General features: G+C 41.1%; 2 protein-coding genes across 4 annotated transcripts in view; both read right to left on the bottom strand.

Annotated features, from left to right (window-relative positions):
* Positions 1–105: 105 nt before the first annotated feature.
* On the bottom strand, positions 106–19142 carry znf512b (zinc finger protein 512B). Of its 3 annotated transcripts, none has more exons than XM_049752977.2 (17): positions 18286–19136; positions 15911–16045; positions 10386–10465; positions 10115–10243; positions 9854–10032; positions 9308–9585; positions 9145–9222; positions 8933–9067; positions 8282–8409; positions 7599–7691; positions 5429–5527; positions 4815–5069; positions 4417–4728; positions 4239–4340; positions 4040–4102; positions 3753–3851; positions 106–3502 (listed from the first exon to the last, which is right to left on the bottom strand). In XM_049752977.2, exons 2-17 carry the CDS (start codon positions 16041–16043, stop codon positions 3164–3166), a joined length of 2502 nt encoding a protein of 833 aa, XP_049608934.1. In that variant the 5' UTR covers positions 16044–16045; positions 18286–19136; the 3' UTR covers positions 106–3163. The 3 variants fall into 3 exon arrangements, 2 of the variants coding, with proteins under 2 accessions (XP_049608934.1, XP_049608935.1); XM_049752978.2 differs by having other exon boundaries at positions 9145–9216; positions 18286–19133; XR_007488233.2 differs by having other exon boundaries at positions 3357–3502; positions 3753–3868; positions 18286–19142.
* Positions 19143–20481: 1339 nt separating this feature from the next.
* samd10b (sterile alpha motif domain containing 10b) overlaps positions 20482–23481 on the bottom strand; it is a 31142-nt gene continuing 28142 nt past the window's right edge. The window contains exon 5 of the mRNA XM_049752979.2: positions 20482–22584. Coding sequence (XP_049608936.1) covers positions 22562–22584 — 23 coding nt within the window. The 3' untranslated portion in view covers positions 20482–22561. The remainder of the gene's footprint in view (positions 22585–23481) is intronic.

The raw sequence follows: 23481 nt of genomic DNA, 5'->3' as shown, positions 1-23481 counted from the left end.
CCCAGAATGCAACTGTGCGCTTCCGTTCGCCCACAAGCAGCATGGGCTCGCTGCTGGCATGAAGCCTTGTGCCTTAACCATAAAAGGAAGGGCCTCAGGCTCAGACCACGTTTGAATGGAATAAATCATCTCATTTTATTTTGCAAAGTACATTTTATTGGGGAGTGTCTATAGTTTTAAACAATATATTGATATATGCATGACAACATTTGAGTGGGACACAGTGATTAAACAATGTTTGTGGCAATTAGCACACTGTATCTGTGTGTCCATCCTCCACAGAGCTGCAATTTGCCTTCAGGGCAGATTTCATGCAAAATGTTTGATATTGATAAGGCTATGTTCAAAATTTCCATCTTAATCAATTCCTCAATGTTGGACCCCAACAGATGCATTGTGCACGGGTATAACACAAAATACATACTAAGAGAAAATACAAGGGCAAATTGGACAAATATAGTAATGGCCTTTTTTTTTTTTCAACAAATCTTTATTAATTAGTTGAGGGATAATGAACAATTCATACAATACATTTGGGAGAAAACTGTTACCAGTCCAGACTCACAGGAGGGAGAAAGCCTCTTCTGTTAGATACAACACAGCTTTATTTCAGATATTGTTACTACTTCACCATTGTGAGCTACAACACCATCTCTTAAAACTCTCAACCAATATAATGACACCTGCGACATAAGCCGATGTCTTTTACTATTCTAAAAGTAGGTAGCGTACAAATAAAGGTGTATATTTCTGAGACGGTCTTGACCGGATTTGAGGAAAAGTCGCCTCATTTTTAGGAAACAACGAAGGGAAGACACTTGAGTCTGCTGTTGTCCGGCAAGAAAAGTCACACCACACACAGTCCAGATCACTAGAAAGCTCAAACAACACTCGTATTTCAAGCCTATTTCATGGTATAGTAAGTGCACAAAATACTGAAACAAACACATGTACATATGCCTTGTTGTCCCATATTGAATAAGAATAAAGGACAATCCCTATGTATTTGTCACGATGTATTTAAAAAAACAAAACAAATAATATTTCTTAGAGTAATCAAAAATGGCAAAATAACAGTGTATGCAGACAAATAAGCATACGATATATGTGGTAAAAAAGCACTTTCAGAGCAAACAAACTAAGTTGGTAATTGAGGAAAAAGCCATACAATTGTGTGAAGACGTCAATATCAAAATATAAGCAAGCACACAAACTCAGCTAAATATGGTGTATTGCTTTACTCTCTAAACATGTTGCAGTTAGCGCACACGGCGTGATACATAGGCGTTTTCCATACCATAGGAAGACTGATAGTAAAGGGCGTGATAAAATACCCAGGTAAAAGCGGCGCTAAACTATCATATCGGAAAACCAAAGCTTGCCCGGAAAATGGGACGCTAATAATGACAAATAACAACAAGCAATTGATTCTGTGCCGGTTCATAACACTCAACAGAAAGCATTACAGATTCTTCATTTCCTGGTCATTACAAAGTTGCTAAATGTTACACACACGCACATATTCTCGACTCGACTCTGATGGAAATGAATCAGTGCTTGTCTAATAAATCTTGACCGGATAAACCTGGATAGTAGAAGGTAGTCCATCCCATCAGGAGAGATACGGACATGCATAATCATCTCCACCTTGATTAAAAATGGAGAAACATCTGAGCTTCGCACTATAAAAAAAGGTCAGGTGTGTCAATATATATCCTAATCACGCTATGAATCAGACGTGACCGGCCTGATTGAAGTGACGGCACTGACGGCCTTTAGCGGACCCGCTGAGTTGTCTCGGATCGTTTAAGAAACAAGTTGGCAAGAGCGCGACCTAGAATTCTACACATGCGTCATCTACTTTTCTGGATTTCTCATTTGCTCACTTCATTAATAAAACAGTGGATTCAAGTACTATCTACGCTGCTTTTCTCTGATTGCACACTTCAGTTTTTTGCACACATCAGATGTGGTAATTTGATAAAATGGGATTCATATTTCTTTGAACACTCGATCTAAAACTATCATTACAGGAGGTGGCAATTATGGCTTTGTGCGGTGGGTTAAAACTTCATAGTCATGCTCGACGTGATCACAGAGGTGCCCATTATCCGTAAATAGAATCTAAAAGTCTGTCCCGAGAATAAAATATCTTTGTTCCTGTGTGACAGCTACTAGGTTACATAAGTACTTTCTCAGAGTGCAAAATCACAAGAGGGGAACGACAAGGGTTAAAGTGCAATGCAATATCTTTGAACATCCAGGTGTAAGTTCATATATATTATTATATGTGAATCATGATTTGCAATGATAAAAGCTCACTCTCCTAAACCTCTACAAAAGATAGCATTTTCATTCTAGTCTGATCTCTTTAGGATAAAGTAAAAGCCAAAACATGGCTTCTTTAAAAAAAACAAAATCAATTTTTACCTTACTTGATTGTGCTGCAACAGTGCAACCATCTTCATAAGAATTTTTCCTTCAGTCAAATTGGCTTTGCCAGTCTGACATTCGTGACAGTATTTCAAGCTTTTTCATTTTCTGTTGAAATTGATTAAATTGACACTATATATAAAAAAAACAATCCCTATTAGAATTTCTGGTTACTAATAATGAATTAATTATGAGTTTCAAAGCAAATATACCCTTCAAGTGGTACACAGACAAAATTAAACAAAATATTTTAGGGCAAAATAGCTTAAAAGTGATTTGCTTCATTGGTTAAAAAAAAAAAAGTCTGCTAAACATGTAACACAAAACATTCCTGACACACATGATCAATGATGGTTTTGTTAGATGTATAAATGTGACGGCATCATTGCTTGGAGTATATAGCTATATACTAAGTGTTTATGTACAGAGTAGAACTGTGAAAGAAATGCAAATGCACATGACGTTACCATGCTAGGAGAAAAATGTGTTGCTGTGAAAGGCAACATTGCTGAAGTCTTTGATTTCATTTTGTGAAAATCCCGCTGAGTGCAGGAACTAAAGTGGGTGCCTTAAAAGGAAATAACTGGAATGGGGGGGGAAAAAAAACATACTGTTTACGTTTGTATTTTCCAGAACCTGCAGCCACAATTTTTGTTTCCTCAGTGCTCGGTTCTTACAAAGTTCAATCTCTCTGCTGGAGCAGTTGTTTTGTTAGCAAAATAAAAAACAGCTACTCAGACAGCGAAAACTTTTTAGGTTTGCTTTGTCGCGCAGTGGAACCGTTGAGCTGTTGGCTCGGATCTGGATCGGTAATGTCCGTAAAGTCAGGGCTATGCGCGGGTGACTGCGTTGAGTCAGAGGACGGGGTGGAGTCAATCGCTGAGTACTGATTGACGTTTGCTTCTTCAGTCTGTGTTTGGAGAGGAGCAGGGAGTCGCTCTTTTGGCTTGCGACCTCTCTTTTTGCCAGCGGTGGCACCGTTCCTCACCTCTTCTCTAATGCCGTCATAATCCAGTGCTTTATTCTTGCTGCTAGAAATCCCTTCACCGTCTGATGCACGGAACCAATTCTGACGCAATACAAACATTGTTAGTGCTGATTAGAAGCTTTCAAGTGTGGCAAAATTACATCAAGTAGATCAGTGACTTGGTTCCAGTAAATGGTTGGATTATAATATAGCGTACTATGGTGGACAAAATATCTCTACTGAAAACAAACAACAACCAAAACGACTGTCATCTTCAGCCTCAAGGGATTTTTAAAACAGTATTTATCCTCATGTTGATGGTATCCAATTGGTGTTACTGTTTGCGACCTACCTGTGAGTGTGTCTTGCTTATGTGATACTTGACTCCACTCTCTGAATTAAACTCCTTCTGACAGATCAGACACGTGTATTTTGCCAGTTCTCCACCTCCCTGCAACACATATACAACTACAAATATTACAGAGCACCTTTCAGAGCATGTTATTGAGAAAATGATGATGATGAACATGCAAAAAGAAAATGGATTCTTAACATTCAAGTCTGCAACAATGAATTGTCGTACATGAATATCTTTAATCGAGTATGCAATATCAGGGGGGGTTTGATGACTGTTTATACCTGGCTACAGTTGGCAAGATGGGCTTTCAGTCCAGACACACTGGAATAGACAGCCTCGCAGTTCTGAACACAACAAAAAGAAATCAATCAAAAGGCCACCAAAAACAACGGCATTATTTTCATAAACATAAAACACAGACTTATGTGATTCAAGACTAGAAACAGATTTGTTGGCATGTGAAACCTGAAAAACTCTTACTTCATTGGTGCAGCAGATGAAGCCATTTTCCTTGACTTGAGTCTTCCAGGTCTCTAGAAGCTCCCTGCTGAAGTTGGGAAGGCCTGGGCGGGTGTAGTTTAGCTGTACACAAGAAAGTGATCATTAACTGTGTTCATGGCCAGCACAGCGCAGTACAGTTTTCCTTTTTCTTCCTTACCCTTTTGCTGTCAGGCACCAGGTCATCCTTGATACGACGCTTGGTACCCCAGTCTTTGGCGAGCTCGTCTTCTGCAATCTCCTGCAGGTGAAACACTGCCACTTGTGCTGAGCGCCGCCTCACTCTGCCACTAGGTGTCCGTTCAAAATCCTCGGGAAGGCTTTGATTTTGTGCTGCCTTTTCCTTGACTCTGTTCTTCACTTGACTGCCTTCGTCTTTAACCTTGTCCTTCTCCCGGTGCAACTGTGTTTTTACATGCCATTCGGGCTGGCTTTGCTCTCTTTTCATGGCTGAAAACTTCTCAAAGGTGACCTGGAGGAAAAGTAAGACATGATGCAATTTAAACTAGGACATTTTTCTTCAAGAAGATGCCTTGCCTGTCATTTTTGCTATATTACCCTCTCTTTGCCACTGTTGTTGTTGTTGGTGGTGTCGGTCCTATTGTCTTTGTTGTTGGTGGTGGTTGTCGTAGTCGACTTGATGGTTGGGGGGTGCTCAGTACGTACGTGGTAGTCCCTGCCAGCCTTGGAGCGATACGTTTTTTCACAGTGCTGGCACAAAAACCTGGCTTTCTCAGCATCAGAGAACTCACGTCCACATCGCTTCTGGTGGTACTGGTAGCCCATTAGACTGGAGAAGTGAGCTGAACAGCCCTGCACATTAACAGCGGGACAACAAGGATGCATGAAAAATATTGTTCCCAACTGTCAGCATGAAATCATGCTGTTGGCTCTCCCTTGCTCTCTGTTCTCTGAAATCATGCTGTTGGCTCTCCCTCCCTCCCTCCCTCCCTCTCTGTTCCATTGGCATTGCATTTGGATGGAATGTAATGAGAGGGAAATATTGATACGATTTTGGGCAATGTGTATTACAAGGCAGGAAAGAAGGAATAGATTGGTAAAAAGGCCAAAAGAGAAATCACAGCTTGCATAACAAGGAGCCTAATGTGAAATGGGAGGTGCAGCATTGCAGGGACTGGAAAGAATGAGCGAAACAAAAATCAATTACATACCTCACTAGGACATTTGATTCTACCCATCTGTTTAAGTATTCGACAAAGTCGTTCTCTCTCCTCATGCTCGTCGTCCATCTGGCCTTCACTCCTCGATGACTGGGGGGTGGGGAGGGATACACGTCAGTGTTTCTTCAAAGTCATGAAATGTATTTTCCATTTTATGTGTTCACAATCTATGAGGATTAAATATCTTCAAGGTGAGGCTATTTTTCATGGTCATTTATGACACCTGTAAAATCGGAGTGTTGTACCAAGCCTCCGTCAAAAGAGCAGAACAACAGATGGCAGAGCTGCCATGGAGAAGAAAGATATGCACATGACTGGAGAGAGCACTGACATCCCAGCAGAGAGACCTTCATGTGTTTTCTCATGTTAACATATCGCATAGCTTTTGATGAAACTGTGATATAACATCGACCGCATTGTTTAAATGCTTTTATGATAAACAGCGCATAAGAAAACATATGTACAATATGACAGTACAAACTCAAACAGCATGCTGTGTTGTTGCACATACTATCGTAGGGGTTATGTTTCCGACCATATTGGACATTTGATCTTTTACACACTCCTTCCTCCTGGCTGGTGCTTATTACACTGCAGGGACAATCCACGTAGGAAAAAAAAAAGTTTCAGAACCACAAAGTGTGTTAGCCGAGGATTTTTCATGAAAATTCAGTGTCAAACTAACTGGTCATTAACTATGTTATTTTGTAACTGTATAAGTTATAAAATATGGCATGTCACGCACTATTATAAAGTATGCTGCCCCTCCCTAAAAAAGGAAAACTCATGCAGTATGCCACAAGGTTTGTAAGTACGTCCATTCATGAAACATTCATGCTACTTTTTGAAACCCATTTGAATTATTCAGCAAAGCCCAGAGCTCTAATGCAGGACTGCTCTGATAATATCTTTAAGATGCTCTCATAGCTGTCAGACTTGAGACAGCTGCAGAAATAGTAAGTGCTTGAGGGACGTCTGCTCACTAATGAAACCTAAGATAAAAATGGGGTCCGTGGTGACTAATTAAAATGCAACATACAAAATATTGTGCAGTATAGCTTAGGAGAGTGCAAACGCTCCTGTGAATGTGTCATGTAGGTACAGGAGTGAGCTTAGTGATTTTTTTCCCCATATCGCTAACATAAAACTATATATTTACATGTTATAAATAATTCATCAAAAGAAAAAAAAATAATAATAAAAAAATGATTCTTTTTAAATAATATTCTCCCTAACAGTTTTATATCTTGTTCAAAAGGGAGAAATTTTGAAACAAAAAATATGGCCCTTCCTCAGAATTGGTGGTGGAACACTTTTGTTTGTAGCGTTCTCACTACACAGATTTTTTGGAAATGGCGAATCACATACACCGGGGCTGTTATTTTTTGACACCACTATCGATTTTTCCATCAAGTCATGTCCATCTATGTTTGATTCCAGTGCCAATGGTCCTATAGCAGCGCCTTCCCCCACAATAACTGCCTCTATAATTGTCAAGTGATTGTGAGCGTGAATGATTATTTGTCTATGTGTGCCCTGCGATTCGCTGGCAATAGCCCAAAGACAGCTGGGGCAGGCTCCAGCACGGCCACAACCCTCCTGAGGAGAAGTGGTTCTGATGATTGATGGATGGCATTTCATCAGAACTGCAAGCCAAGTTAGTGAAACAATAAATTGTTTTTAGCCCCCGTCCCCTCCTGCCTGCCCGTCAAGTGCAATGTGATTGGAAGACGTAGCAAAGATTGACTCAACACTTCCCGCGGCACCAACAAAATAAAAATCCTGACATATTCTAGCGGTCAGGACAGCTTTAGGTGCACCAATAACAGCAGGTAACTGTATACACATGACATTGTTTCCGAAAGGAAAGGAACAACTGCGTTGCAATTTCAATGATTTGCTCCTCAGTTGAGTTGATTTAAGATACGTTAATTATTTTAAATGAAAAATTAGACTTTTGGGGGGAAAAAAAAATCATGAATTCAATGCTTGTAAGACTTCAAAGTCCTCGCTGGAACTTTGTATAGTTGTGGTGTCAAGTAACAAATTGTCCCATCTACGTCATTGAAGGAACAAAATCTAAAATATGTACTGCGTTCTCCAGTGTTGCTGGTGGAATTAAGTTATTGATTAATTCTTGTGCTGACGGGTGTGTGTGTACCTTGGAGTTGTGTTCTGCCATGGTGTGGTAGTTGAGTCCTGCCTTGGATTTGAACTGTTTGTGGCACTGTTGGCACCTCAGGGCCTCTTGAAGCTGCATGGGGTCAGAAGTCAAATCAAGGCGCCATATTAAGATTTTAAATAAAAGCATATGGGGTCAATCAATAAAGCAGTAGTTTTGCTATAATACAGTAGATCCCCCAAAATAGTCCTGGGCAAGTGTTAAACATGTCACAAGCATTTGTGAACTGTAATGTGCAAGATACAGCCTAGTGTCCTACATTACATAGCACAGTGGTACCCCAAGTTCAAACTTAATTAGTTCCATGACACCGTTTGTAAAAGGTTTCCGATTTTTCTGTTGGTAACTTTTGACAGCATGCAAGTGCTTCGAAGCAGCAAATATTTTGCCAAGATCTTGCATCAACTCTACAAGACAAAAGAGATATCACATTAATGTGATATGTCACAATCATATTCAAGCTTATAATAGTTCCGACGCTAAAGAGGGAAGGGGGAACCGGTTTATTATGTTTGCTTTACTGACTTGTATATGGAGGTATGCACTTCATTAAAATGCTACATTATTTATTGCAAAACATTTTTGGCCGACCCCCCCAGGATGCTCTGGGATCTCAGTTTGAGAACTTGCAAGTGCAGTAACAAATGGCCACATCTTCTGACCTTCTGGCAAATCTCCATGTGTTTCTTCAGGCCGTGGATTGTTTTTCGGGTGACGATGGAGCAAGTGGGGCACACCACTTCCCCTCGCTCTGAAATGGCTTTCTGCCACTGAATGTCAGGAACTGTACCTAGAAAAACAAGACGATGTTTCTTTGGAAGTGAGCAAATCAAATATTTGTAGTATGACTCGGAGGAACTGTCATCTTGCAGGTGTTGCTTCTGCTTTTGGATGACATCTATTCCTCAGCCATGGATGGCCATGATATTGCAAATTTTGCTGCTGTGTGCAAGTTTGTATTTATTACTTTCCAGATGTACTTTAGAACTAAAAGTGAATTGGCTACAAAGAGTGTTTTGCTGCCTCCTACTGGTCTTTCGCAGGAAACTATACTTATTTTGTTGCATATACAGCAGCCAAGAGTAAATTATTGATATGAATTAAGATAACATCATCATATCACATGTACGAAGTTAATAGAGATATTTGAATTGAGAATGTCTAAGCTATGCTCACAGCATTTGTTATTCAAGTGTTGTGTGTTAAAGTCATTCAACAGTGACTGAAAAGCACGATTCCAAATTACATGGCTTAAAGACCTTCAGCCAAAGATGAACCCCATCTTTGGAAAAGGTTAGACAAAAGGTGTTTACCTGAACTGGTGCTGGCTGCGTGTTTAGTGAAGGAGTGATTTGAAGCCGGTCTTCTGTGAGGCTCCTCGCTAAATGCACTCCTGTCTGGTCTCTTGATGCGGCTTGCCTTCAGCTTCTCCTCCACTTTAGTCATACCTGCAGCACACAAACACACACTAAGCACGCTCTACACAGATGTAGCACAGAGGTGAGCTGGATATTTCTGTCAATACCTTTCAATCCAAACGTTCCAGAGATAGACGGCTGCTCTCCAGTGAACTTCTTCGGTGTTTTTTGCTTCCGCCCTTGCCCAAGAAATCGCAAAAGGGAAAACAACAAAGGTCAAGCATTTACAGTAGAAATACACGGTGAATATTAAAAACGCTTGAATCCTACTGTGTTTCATTCGTTCTGGGTCTTCATCAGGATATGATGGCGGTAGGCTGCCACATTCGCTTTCACTACCTCCTGCGTCAGAGGATGTGCTTTGGGAACGCGATTGCTCAAACTGAGGCTGGGCTGACTGCGCCTGGTGACTCTGCAGTGATGGCTGGCTGTGCTGTTTCCTCTCGCTCCTCTGGTGGGTCAGCTCTCCATTGTGAGAGGGGGTAGACGCCTCCAGCGTCTTTTTTACTTTGAAGAACACTGGGGATGGAGGGTTGTTATCCAGGGGCCTGAAATCGCAAACCAAGAAAAGTCAGAAAAGTAATATGACATAACTAATATTAATAGACTTAATTATTTATGCCAGAAATTTTAAAGAAAAAGGCAAACCCCCAAATTTTCTTTGGAATAATATGTTCTGCGCAACCCAACTAGTCAAAACAGTGTTCTGATTAATGTTTTGTTTGTGGAATATGAATTAAACGGGGCAAAATCCACCTGTTTTCATCCATCACAAGGGGTGGCCATTTTCCCCATTAAGCTTTAAATATTGCTTACCTTTTAACGGTATTGGACTTGACAGGGGTCTTCTGAACCTTATTAAGATGCTCATCTTTTGACTCCAAGCTAACCCTGTCTGGGTGGTTCCAAAGCATGTGCTTCTGTAGGCGCACCTTTGTTGCAAACGCTGTGTCACAATATAGACAGCAGTGGCTCTGCTTCTCAGCTACTATGCTCTGAGGAAATAATGTGGGCAATGAGTTTATTGTGAAGCATAATGTTCATAGAATATTACTATGTAGGTAGAGAGAGGCTCACCCCCTGGCAGCGTTGATAGTGGTACTTTACGCCATAGATGCTGGGAAACTCTAACCAACAGCCTGAACAGGGACATTTAACTCTGGAACGGCGCTTAAATTCTTCTTTCCACTGTACTATCAAGTGGGCCTGTATGGGGACAAGAAAGAAGAAGAAAAGAATAAATGCGAAATGCAGTGTGTGATATGCAAATTTATGTAAGGCAGCCTACCCCGAGCAAATAAATGAGAACCATTTGAAATACCCACTCAGTTCAAAGAGGCCTACTCACAGGGATGTTTCTCAGTTCCTGCTCATCTGCTTTAGGACGACCTTTCCTCTTCCCCTCTGCTGTCTCATCACACACAGATGCTGGCAAAATACAAGGGAAAAAATCCAGTGTTAAAACTGCATAAAACTGGTGACTCATTCAGGACGCTTAAATTGAAATAACAGAGGTGGTCAGTGGAATAAGAATAACAATTTCATTCAGTTCTAACGTGTTCTGTATGGATTCTGCAATTCTTGAATTGATTGGGCTGATACTTCATTTGATATGAAAACAAAAATATATATTATATATATTATGAGTGCAGACATAAATATATACTGTGATGGTTTGTCTGTTCGTCCCATATGACCACTGATTGTCCGGCCGGAGTGCGAGGTTTTTAAAAAAGGAACTAAGCAAGGACAGAAGTGGGTTTTTGTCCGTTCTTGTAATCGTACCCAACCGGATCAAATATTGACTAACAGAAAAACATGCTTCAAGCTGCAATTTTAATTTGAGAGTGCTGTCACACCAAAAAGTTCAACTATGACTTGCTAGTGCTGATAACCTTTGACACAGCAGCACACAGAAAAACGACGACCAGTTTCCAAGACTGTCAATGTTGCTTATGCAATGTCTGATGGATGTCTAGCCTATAGTCTTCCTTTCCATTGACTCTCAGCCCATGATTTCTACCCACATGACGATCGCAGCACAATGGTTTAGTATTACCAGTACTTTCTTCCCTGTTACAATTATCTCTGATAAATCAGCCCGCTTTTCCATTTTGCCTAGCGCTACAAATAAAGGGGAGCAGTAGATTTTTGTAGGGCGGGGCGATGAACTGAGACAAGCTGAGGGAGTGCAGTCAGCAATCTTCGAGGTGGATGACTTCTTCCTTTGACCAAGCAGAATAGTAGATGACCTACATGGCAGTGCCGCAGGTACAAACTGATCCGCTCTACTGCACCACAAAATAGTGCACAATCTAACCTGATGTCAGCTTCCAAATACTGATATAACTGAACTTCCCAGCGACTGCATTTTAAAGCAAAAAGAAAATCCGCCATATCAGATCTAGACAATGTCAAAAGGAAACACCTTTAAATGAATAACTCGTACCTGTTTGTTGCGAAAAGGGAAAAAGGACTTGGAAGGCTCACGATGACGACCAATAATATTACGTAAAACATGTCATGTCCACTCGTACACACTCATTGGCAAGCAGCGACCGCATACACACATGCAGACTCATTTGTGGTGGCATCCAAACAGGTTCAGGGCACTCAGCGTACCTGGCAGGATTATAAAAATGGAATCGGGACGGATTGGTTTTCTCCCTCAAAAAAGCATTAAAATACCACACACACACACACACACACACACACACACCGCACAGTAGCGCTAGACTTGCACTGGGCATAAAAACAGCTCAAAGTGTTAAGACATAAACTACAAATAATCATACAAGTATGCAAAACCGTGTGGTTGTGTGCATGAATACTATCATTATTATTATGAGAGGAGCGTATCGATATTCTCCGGGCAACAGAGCAAATTTCAACTGGCTGCTGGAGTAGCAGCTGGAGGGGTGATACAGCTGTTGTGCCGAGCAGGAAATTGAGCACGCATTCCTATCTCACAAAACAAAGGTCTCGTAAAAATAAGGTCCTAATTAACGCAACGCGCTCCCGGGGAAGATGTGTTCTCGCTGCAATGGGAATAAGATCGACTTGTCATAGCACTATCAAAAACCTCTTTGCGGCAAACTCGTTGAAATCAGTGGATCCATTTAATGAACAGGGAAGTAAACACAGGCAGAGCACTCGGTGGGGATGAAATAGACGTCGGTTGACAAACTAGACAGCCTCGTTGTTGCTGCTTGGGTCATAGTAAGCCATTGTGCCTGCTGAAAGAAAGCAGGCCTGTCACATCTAAACTCGACTTTCGGACACAAGTCAAAGGCATGAAACAGCTGTTCATTTAATGTCAGGACACGACTTGCTCCCAGCTGTCTGAATATCTGTGCGGCTGTTTGGCCGTGTAAATTAAATCACGGCTGAGAGGAACAGGGATGAAAACCCTCAGTAAAAAGTAATTTGCCGATTTTAAAATCAGTATTAAAGTGCTGGCAATAAATTTTATTATGGATTTATTAAGTTGCACAATTATGTTAGTCAGCCGACAGACGACAAAATTAGCACCAATGTTACAGCAAATTATAAACTTTCAAACAACACAAATAAAGCATTCCAATGAGATGTATGCATGTCTTTAGACGTTCACGCGTAAAAAGTTTTTCAGAATGCAAGCCAACGGCATTGTGTGTTCCTCGCAAGCCTTTTTCAACACTTTAAATTGGTCAAGAATTTGAACAAAATGAACAACCACGTGTAGGCTGACAAAATTATAGATTTGTGTAAAATATTATATTTAAGAAATTTTAACATAGGGGAGGTTTCAGACATTTTCCAAGGGACGCTTTGGTTAAAGAAAACAGGTCCTTCGTTTGTGTAAATGAAAGAAAAGTGTTTTTTTAGTTTACATGGAAATAAGAACTCAACAGCCATGGGGTCCTGGCAGCTGTCTGATGTTCTCATATAACCCCCGAGTTCTCCCAGCTACCCTGCAATTGCTCCCCACGCGTTTCCAACACACACGCACGCATGTCCCCACACACTCACACAACAGAAAGAGAATGCAGATTTGTTTTTCTCGGCGAGCGCTTACACAGGAGCCATTGTCTACGTCAGCTCGGTCGGATTAGAACGATACTGCTGTTTGGTAGAAGCATACAAATGGCCGTGTGGAACCAAGATCCTTTATCACAACTTTCTGTCAAAGTTAACCTCTTCTGAGGGAATATGTGACTGGGGGGTTGAAAGCAGATGAACAAAGCTTTCTTTAGCAAGGTCTAAAGAACAAACCCCCCAAAAAGTACATTCAAGATGGATAAATATATATGCCCTGCAACCCTGAACTGGAAAAGCACTGTAGAAAATGGATGGATGGATGGATGGATGGATGGATGGATGGATGGATGGATGGATGGATGGATGGATGGATGGATGGATGGATGGATGGATGGATGGATGGATGGATGGATGGATGGATGGATGGATGGATGGATGGATGGATGGATGGATGGATGGATGGATGGATGGATGGATGGATGGATGGATGGATGGATGGATGGATGGATGGATGGATGGATGGATAAAGATGTTCAAAACACTACTAAACAAACACGGCAGGAAATAAGCAGCCCATACGGGTCGAATGCATGTCGTTTCATTTCTTTCAAGCACAGCTTAATTTGCTCAAATGGTTAAGCCCCGCTGATTGACAAAAGCTTTTGTGAAGAGAGCAGCACTTTGTGAGCGCACCTGTGGCTCGGTTTATAGCACATGTAACGTACGGCGCATGCTTTGAATAAAAGAGCTTGGGTTTCAGATTGCTGCCTCGTTCTCTGGTAATTCACGGTGCCTCAATGGTCTCTTCAGATCGGCACTGATTCTAAGAGCCTTCGACATCAGCTGCACACTCCACCAACCCTGGAAGCCGTATCTATTGCCAGATGCTCATTTGAGACAAGGCCAGCAGTGAATTTAGTGACATTCAGTCTGGAGCGCTTGAATTACTGTCCGTATTCAGCGTGTGGACAGAGGCAGATATGAACTAGCAGAGATGGAAACTAAATGCTGCTCTACTTTACAGTGTAGTGGCTAGATGACAGTATCAGACCAAAATGTCTTAACGAAGCATCTGAAGCCAGGAAAAAAAAAAAAAAAAAGATTTAACTTGATTACCTATGGGAACTTTTTGTTTCCAAATTACAACTTGGAAGTCAACCAGCACTATGGAATGGATTGCATTTGAGGTCGGAGGTTCCGTTGATGTGGACAATAAATGCAAGCAGAGGGTGATTGGGAAACGGATGCTGTTTCAAATACGCAGGGTCAGCAGATGGCACATGAATGATGTCCTGCAGTCACTGAAGTTGGCTGTGAGCGCGCACACACACACGCGCACGCAAGCACACACACGACAGTGTGTTTATAACATAAATAATTAAAAGCAGCAGCAGCTCGCCCTGCAAATAACCACCTTCTCTAAAATCACAAATGGACTTCAGCTCGCCCTGCAAGTAACCGCCGTCTCTAAAATCACAAACGGACTTCATGTCTCATTGTCGAACGTGCAATAATTGTGGTGAAATCATTGTGGAGACATAGGGGCAATAGAATGATGAAAATGCTCAACGCTAATATATGGCCATCAATGCTTTGGTACGCTTTTATTTTGAAATGATTCCCAGCAGCGTATTGCGGCCTAACGGCTAACTTGTCTTCAACAACACAATGATGATGATGATGATTATATGGTGCCTGTTTCTGTGTTTAGCAGCTGCACTGGCACTAGCATAGCAATGCTAGGTCAGCAGTGCTCAATTTAATAGGTCTATGGATGGATGAATGCGCTGTACATTTAACTAAAATGAAAGCGATATAAGGAATAGTTCAATACAGACTGTTCCTACAATTTTTATTCTTGTCTCGCAAAGGAAGATTTGTAAATCTCTCAACTGCAGGTAAACACAAATCAGCACACACACACAAATGCATGCATGCACACGCACACACACATACACAGCCTCAAATGCATCATAATCCATCTTTGAGGGCAGCCTATTAACCTAAAAAATGAAACACCATCATTCTGTGCAGTGGTATTACAAATGTGGAGCGTGTGTGTGTGTGTGTGAGTGTGTGGGGGGGTGGGGGGGGGTTGATTTAAAAGACTATTTTGTAGCAGCCAAAACAACTGGGTCATTTGAATTTTCCAAGTCTACGTCACCCCATTAAAAAAAGTTGAGGTAGTTAAGCTCCATTCGTTACTGGACTGATACCCAATTCAGTAGTACCGGTATAACATATTTCTTTTTATAATCCTCCATCTCAATCCAGATGATTTGGAGCAAAACTCATTTGCAAAGCAGTCTGTAATCTATTTAGCAGGCTCTTGCCCATGTTTTGCCCCCTCAAAACATGGAACTGCATGTTTCAACTACAACTACATTGAACGTTTTTTATTATGACTTCCATCGACAGAACTGCAAGCATCATAAGAAAAAATATTTGGACCGATCAGCAATCACCTGCCTTGGTGATTGCGACGTGGAGTCAGACAAACCTGGTCTCAGACAACAGCAACTGGAAATTCTAAACCATCAAGGGGTGAAGCAGAAGATTTGAACTCAGAGGCCTCATGCAGTGAGCCAACAATTTGGTCCAGTGATGTTCAATGAAGTCATCATGAGTAATTGTGGTGTGACAAACCCAAGGAAGCATTTTGTCTTTGTCAGGGCTAACAGAGTCTATATCATGTGTACAAACAATTTGTAAAATATTGTCACCACGTGTTCTAAAATAGAACTCTGCCTGGAATCACACCAGGAACTGACCCACACAAACAAAGCGCTCACAGTCCCCAAAAAATGCGACAATAATTGTTGTTTTAATTAAGTAGGACAGCTTGTCACTCACTGTGTTTGATGGTGTTTTCAAGGCATGGCACACTTCTAACAGGCTCCTGGGGATGTCCATGCTTGGAGGTCCGTCCCCTTGGCAGCACTGATGTCGAAAGCTTCCCAAGCCTAGTACCACTGGGGTTTTCCATGCCTGCATTGGTAGTGGGGGGGACAGACACAGGACATGTTAAAAGTATTATTCCTGTTGATTCCGATAATATAAATTGTAGCGATAGCATTTCATGATACTGTATTCACAAAGTACGATAGTTAGACATGAGTGCAGCCGCACTGAAGGTCATCTGATTGGAGGCAAACATCAGTAGTGGTAATGAGGCTATGACCTTCCATGTTTGATTTCAAAATCAATACACTCATGACTTCACTAACTTCTTGTTCTGTCCATTAGATAAAGGGTAAAGGCAAAGAGAGGGACAAGGGTGAGAGGTTCAAAGCTCTTTATGACAGTCAGTTGCATGTCTCTTGTTCAAGTACCAATACAGGCAGACATCTTTTTTTTCTTTCCTAATTGTGTTAAGAAGACCCCAGTGTGTTATTAACTGCACATTGCTATCATCCATAAGAAGATATATGTTAGCGACAAGCTGAGGGTGCTGAAGCCTCATTCGCCATTGACGTGGAGGCAGTCTAATGGATGAAGGCTGACATTCGCTAATTATGCTAAGTGGGATTGATTGCGATTTCACATATTTTCTCCGAGCGCACATTCCTGTCAGTCTCATAATGATTTACAACAGCACACATAGGGTCACTCAGTGAGGCCACTCAGTGTCTGTTTATGTGCTGTGCCATTCAGAGTCAAATGAACTGCTATTGAACCTGTTGTCACTCAGATTGTTGATTGTGGAGGCTTGAAAAGCATACAGTGAAAATAGAACCGCAGAAAAAATGCAATTAAGTACGGAGGTAATGTAATTATGTGAACAATGAAAGTTTGCCATTGCTTTGGGTTCGACTGCATCTTATAGTTTACTTCTATCTCATGCACTGATTTACTAGCTAACAGTTATTGAGTAATCAGTTGTAACAGACCAACACTATTTAGCATTCTGAGGTTAAATCGTGTTTAAAAAGCAAATTGACACAAATATCTCTTACTTCTTCACAATTCCAGATCTGAGAAGTATTCAGGATTGTCTGTAATTTATTACGGGAATCTCTGAACATGACTAACATGTGGTCTTCCGGGGGGTGAAAACAAATTCTCGTTACGAATACAATCTTGAGCGGAGTAAATTTGACCAGATCAGAATATTCCCAATGGAGTGTGTACATGAAGCATTTTTATTCTGATCTGGCTTTTAATCTGAATCAATGTGTCCCGTGTAAACACTGACACTGGGTGATATGATAAACAATGACTTCTAAGTTACATAAGGGGCAACAAGTGTGCGTATGAGTGCATGCACACGTATACGTGGCCACAGCCCTCAGTGAAAGGTTGTGTCACCATGGTCACCCCACTGAGAAATGTTTGCCTATGACTCTGACTTGTATCACAATGACGGAAAGAGAAAAGTAAGCAGAAGGAATGGAATGGCATGCAACCCAAAGCAGTTTATAGAGAGGATTTTCTCTTTTAAATAGCATAATTGAAAAGATGCACGAAACAAATGCTCTGCTGAACTGATTATACGCGAGCTCAGTGTCTTGCTAAGAGTTTTACTCTGCAGTAGTCAAAGACAAACCTCCTCACAGCAGCCAGATCTCAGAGGAAAAAGAAATGGGAAAAAAATAGGATGTTTCCACAACATATGGCAGTGAGCTGTCCATAAATTACAGGATGAATGCTGTGCTCATTATTTATTGTTTAATATAAATTGAGACCGTTTTAACTCATGCAGGAAAACTTTCTGTTTGCGAGATATTAGTTGGATGATGTTAGTTTGTAAGCAAGTTGACTCGGTCCTACTGCTGCCTATTATGAACTTTCTTAGGTAGGATTTACACAGTAGGTCTTTGTGCTCAATTCCAATTCCATGCCAGTTTTACTGTGTTTAGTTGTACATTTTAAGTGACACATATCCAAACGGTACTGATCAAACACATTGGAAATATGATGTGCATCTGAATTTTATCTACGTTTGGAATAAATCTGATTACAAGTGCTTATTTCTTATAGTTAATTACAAAATCACTACCATCGTTTAGTTTTACCTTAAACTGCATGAATGACAGCAGTAGATGTAAAACAGGCGAGACACAACATTTGTACTCAAATCCACTCACGCAATCTGCTGACAAACTGGAAATAAGTAATTTCGACGTGCACATGGCACGCTGCCATGTTAGTGTGTGACTCGCGAGCGCGATGAGACAGAAAGTAACACTTTTCTTGCTTCCACGAGCTCTGTGGTCAGCCACACCTACCTGAGGCGTTGGCCGCTGAAGCACAGCTCACAGCCGGCTGGCCCCAGGTCAGCTAGCCCGGCGGGCGAGGAGGGGGTCCGGAGACAAGCACCGTATTGGGCGTTTATCCGCCAATGTTTTGTTACATCGCAATCCCACCTGCTGTGTGTCAAGGGCTGGTCGAAACGCTGCTGACGGGTGACTGCCGTCGTCCTGCCCCCACTTGAAACGGGGGTGAAACGAAGTAAAAATGACAAATTGCGTGTAGGTTAAAAAAAATACCACAACAATCCAGGAGATTTAGCCTGACCGTGCCCCCTTCCTTTGAGGCATTAATATGTATTTTCCACAAGGCATCGATCCAAGCTTGCCGTTAAACACTCCAAAAATAGTCAGAAAAGATGCGTAAATCCTCGAGTCCTTGAGGAAAAATATTGGAATACCGGATGGTTTATACAGGCACTGAAGCAAAATGGCGACTTTATAACGAAGGAGGAGAAGCAGGAAAAAAAAATCCTTGCGCTGGCTGGATCTTAAGGGAGCCACCAAATTATAATATGGGCAGTAATTTCGACGTCTGCCGGCCACTTTGGGAGAGAAGCGACCCGAAGCGGAGGAAAATCAGGAGAAACGCACGGTCGCTCGCTCTTCGACCACTCCTCGGCTCCTTACCTCGGGATTATTTTCGCTTTTAATACGGATATGATGTCTCCGCGCGCGGCCGTACACGGGTTCGTTCCCACTACTGTGTGCTGGGTCACACGCTTAACTCAGCACGCCACCTTTGACAGTTTCAACGACACTCAAAGCAACTTGGCGTCATTGTTGTCAGAGTTGTTATTTCCATCATTATTTCCGATTCGGGGGGAGGTTCATAATGGAGATTCCAGCGGGGGTAAAGTTGCTGCTGTGCCACCGGCTCTCCCGACGTTTCGCGCTTGACATTAAACGGCCAGGGATTCAAAAGCTCTGCCAACTATTTGAGGTCATAAAAAAATAACAAATAAAATACCACGCTTAATATTGGCATGTAGCACGCCAAATCATCTAGTCTACTGTCATTTTAATGATTACACTTCGAGTTTAGCATGTGGTGGGCGCTTAGCCAATCACAGCCTTCCTTTATTAACCTGCGAAATCAAAATAAGCCTCAGCAACATTGTACATGCACGATTATAACCCGATATCCGTAAATAACACCTTAGTTCATGTTGTCTGTAAATAAACAATTGAGTTCATGTTAAAGAGAATGAATAACTGTATTTTCCCAAGTGCTGCAGCTGTTTTTTGACATTTCCCATTTTAACTGTGCTAATAATAACGCCAGTCGTTCAAGCACAGGGCGTCTCAAGTGAATCAATGAGGTCACGATGTTCGGTAATGGCAAAAAAAAGGATGTTTATGTCTCTGATTGGTGCCAGTCGTCATGACCTAATACTCCGATATCCTAACGGGCACCATTTGAGACTATGCCCATGGTGTCAATGTTGTTTTAAGTGCAGCCGGGAGAGGGCAGGAGATGCAAATTTTTGCAAGAGATTTCATTTCACGCGAGACATAAGTTTTTTATTAATTACTCAGCTATAAAATATATGTATAAATATACAGGGTGCCTGACCCCAAACCAGAATTGAGTACCCTGCTACTATTTTTAATTATAGTTCATTCATTTGTAGGCCTCCTAGAGACATATTTGTTCTATTTTTGATTGCATCCCTAGTGTTTTTTTAATGCATTAGTTTTCCACTAAGGGGCAGTGTTGTTTCGTAAAAAATCGTTAGTAGGCGCCATTAAAAATGACGTCACCGTCGCACTTCAACCACAGTTTCTGGGCATGTTAAATTAATGCCAATCTAGCAGTGTCAAAAGGAAGGTTATTATTCCCAAAATTTCAATGTGTACTCTATTTGAATTACTATGCAAACACATCAGGCATAATCAACAAATGTTTCATACACTTGCGTGCATAAAGTTATATATCACTGTCAATAATTCTTCTCACTTGGCACTGAATTTACAAATATTACTGCAGCATAATATACAGTATCTACTATCAATGGTATAATGTTGGATTTGTTGCACAATTTGGGAAGCCTCACGGCAAAAGCCATAGCCAATCTCCTGTTATCCAATTTACTCACTGCGTGCTCATTTTATTCCTTCAGTTTTAGGAAAAGGCTAAGACACCGAAACAAAATGTAGACTTACACAGGTTGGTTGAGTTCAATCACAATCCTTGTTAAGAAAGCTCTGTTTTCAGGAAAGTACAAGACAGCGCTGGGCCTTCCGTGCAACCATGCTCAAGAGCAGAAAGTCTCCATTCCGAAAGGCAACGTTCAAGGTTTGCAGGAGAGTTTGATTCCATGGGTGCTGGTTCGGTGAGAGCTGGTTCCGTGGGGGTGGGTGCTGATTACGTGGGGGCTGTTGTTTTCCATCCCGTCTTTCGGCCTTGGCGATCACCTTTGGCCGGGTTCTTGGTTGTTTTCCTCCTGCCGCTCTTCCTCGGGCACTTCTACTGGTTTTATCTCCAAGTGTCCTTCCTGTAAACCATTCTTGCACATACATCCATTTTGCCCACTGTTGCACACCGCCCATTTATCATTCTTTCAATTTTGTCATTTTGTACGGAATTATGTGAATTTTTGGCTGTGACATCATCAATTTGTTAATTTTCCCTGACTATGTAAATTTCTTACTCACCACTTACCATGCATTTGTTTGTTTGTTCTTCTGACACTATCTTTTGACAGATATCTTTTCATTGTTAAGCAAAACTTTTCCTTCTGTCCAGAACGTTCAGTAGTAATCCAAAACTGGTGTCTAGCATTAATCAAAACATAAAATATAATCAAGTACTGAACATTTTTAGATGACTTTGGCAGTGTCCGTAATTTATCGGGCATGCATTAAACAGTTCCTTAAGGGTCATTAAGCTATTCAGGCAATATATCAAAAAACATTTGTTATTTCAAAGTGCACAGAAATACATATCAGATCATAAAGTTATTAAAACCTTTGTCATTACCACCTATCAAAAATGTCTAGTCATGTCTTCTTTATTGATTTGTTTGTTCAAATGTCTCTTTTATTCCCACTCCATAGACAGCATCACAGTGGCTTGACAACTGTCCATTAAATGTTGACATTTACATAATCTGCAAACGCTCTGAGACACTGAGAGTGACAAAATCACGAGACAGCAAATTCTTAGTTTTTGCAACGTAAACAAGCTGTTGTGTTTTTTATGGGATGGTAAGAGTGACAAGGTGCACGTTTAACTCTATCCGCCCGGGTTTGTCCTTTTCTTCGATAGGGAGATGACTTCCAGTAACGGTCTTGAACAACACTGCAAGGCAGTTAAATGCTGCCTCTATAACAGGCAAAAGTATAAACATCATTCTACAAAATAACGCATTTCAATGTATCTTACTTAGCCCTAACAGCTAGTCCTCATTGCGTAATTACATTTAAATTATTGCTTGATCAAGCGTAGACAATGAGATCATCACATTATACTTGCCTGCCCTTGGGATTTGTCCCATGGAAACAAGCACAAGCTTCTGTGAGAATGCACTTGCTTACAGTGCATGTTATTTTACAATCCTCAAACGTGCTGTAGTATATAGTGTCTCGCTACATAGTCAATCTAGTCTAATTCAATCACAATATAAAACGTCTGATGATATCTGCTATTAGTCATCCACCAGCGATCTCAAATCCTGAGAGGAAAATGCACTGTTGTTTGTGTAAAGTTATCATATTCATATACACACATAATTTCAACTATGGTCTCAACACCCTTTGTTTCAAAAGTTAAAATTTATGTAAAAAAAAAAAGTTAAACTTAAAGTTAAACTACAACCTTGACGACCCCACCATTTCGATTTCAAAATAATGCTCAGTTTTAATTGAAACTGTCAAATACAATGATTGTTATCATTAACTTTGTAAAAGCAGACATTTTGATCCAACTCTTGTAATGGATCTTGTGTATCTATCAATCCCACTAACAAGGATGGATTTGCTACTTAGATCGAAACCAGACGATTTCAGATGATCACCTTGTTATCGCTACGCTACAGTTGGTATTCCGTCCTTGACCGAGGCTTTGTCTCTCACCCGGAGGTCTGGTAAACCAGCGTTGAATGAGAATCCATCAGACTGGTTGGCGTGTAGTCAACAGGCTTTTCCTAGGCTTAATTCTCCATTGCAAATGTGAAGACAGAAGCATCTATCTCCATGGAGTTTTTCTGACAGGGGCTGAGGACAAGGGTTGCCAAGTGGACCACACGGTGAGCTAAGAGAAGTTTCCAAAGGAGGCTGAGGAGAGGAGAAAGAAAGAAGAGCAGCACATAATTAGGACTGATCCAGAGGCATCCATAGTTTGAAAAGTATCACTCGTCAAAATGCATTTCCTCTCTTTTATAGGACTATAAATGTGTGTTGTTGTCGTTTTTTATTAGTTAATTGTTGCGCTGTAGGCTCAAACTCGAGGCAAGTTTTTCTTAAATGCTGTATGTACAATGGCCATTCAACGACTTTATTTTTGTGTCGTTACTGTCTGTTTTTATAAAGCACAATATCATCGAGTGCCATTTTCCCTTTACTATATGTCACAGGTTGTTTCAGCTTGTCAGCTCTTCTTAGATAATATAACTGTGAATACTGTTATACTAAATGTGCTGCTGCACCATTTGTGTTCAAATATGTGATGCTTAAGGGGTTATATAATATTGATGATGATGATGATTAATTATTATTATTAAGGTCATCAGCAGGGTTCAATTCCTGTGTGGAGTTTGTATGTTCTCCCCATACCTGCATGGGTTTTCTCCAGGTACACTGGTTTCCTCCCACATTCCAAAAACATGTATGCTATGTTAACTGAGCACTTTTAATTGTCCTTGGGTGTGATTGTGAGTGGTTGTTTGTCTACGTGTGCCCTGCAATTGGCTGGCGACCATGAGGATGAAGCTGCTCGGATAATGGATGGGTGGACGGATTTTTATGATCAAATTAATCTTCCAAAATACAGAACACAATTGTTGAACCGCAATAAAACGGACAACAACTGATATTTTATTCCTATTACACCAAGCCTTTGCATTTGTGGTTCGTTGCTTAATACTACGCCAATTATTATGAGACAGCACGCGATAACAAGCTCACACAATGTCATAATCTACCTCTCAGAAAACTACAGATGAAACCAGACGG

Source organism: Syngnathus scovelli, chromosome 2 (assembly GCF_024217435.2).
Source record: "Syngnathus scovelli strain Florida chromosome 2, RoL_Ssco_1.2, whole genome shotgun sequence".
NCBI classification, from domain to species: Eukaryota; Metazoa; Chordata; class Actinopteri; order Syngnathiformes; family Syngnathidae; genus Syngnathus; species Syngnathus scovelli.
The sequence above is the reverse complement of the archived record's forward strand: the minus strand, read 5'-3'. Positions and strand labels throughout refer to the sequence as shown.

What these genes read in the sequence shown, in the direction of transcription:
- znf512b (XM_049752977.2), bottom strand. Translation starts at nt 16,043, where the DNA reads ATGGAAAACCCCAGTGGTACTAGGCTTGGGAAGCTTTCGACATCAGTG. An exon ending in AAGTCCAATACCGTTAAAAG is followed by an intron (nt 9,586 to 9,853) that starts GTAAGCAATATT and finishes TTGCGATTTCAG; the next exon opens with GCCCCTGGATAACAACCCTC. An exon ending in TGGAACGTTTGGATTGAAAG is followed by an intron (nt 9,068 to 9,144) that starts GTATTGACAGAA and finishes TGTGTGCTGCAG; the next exon opens with GTATGACTAAAGTGGAGGAG.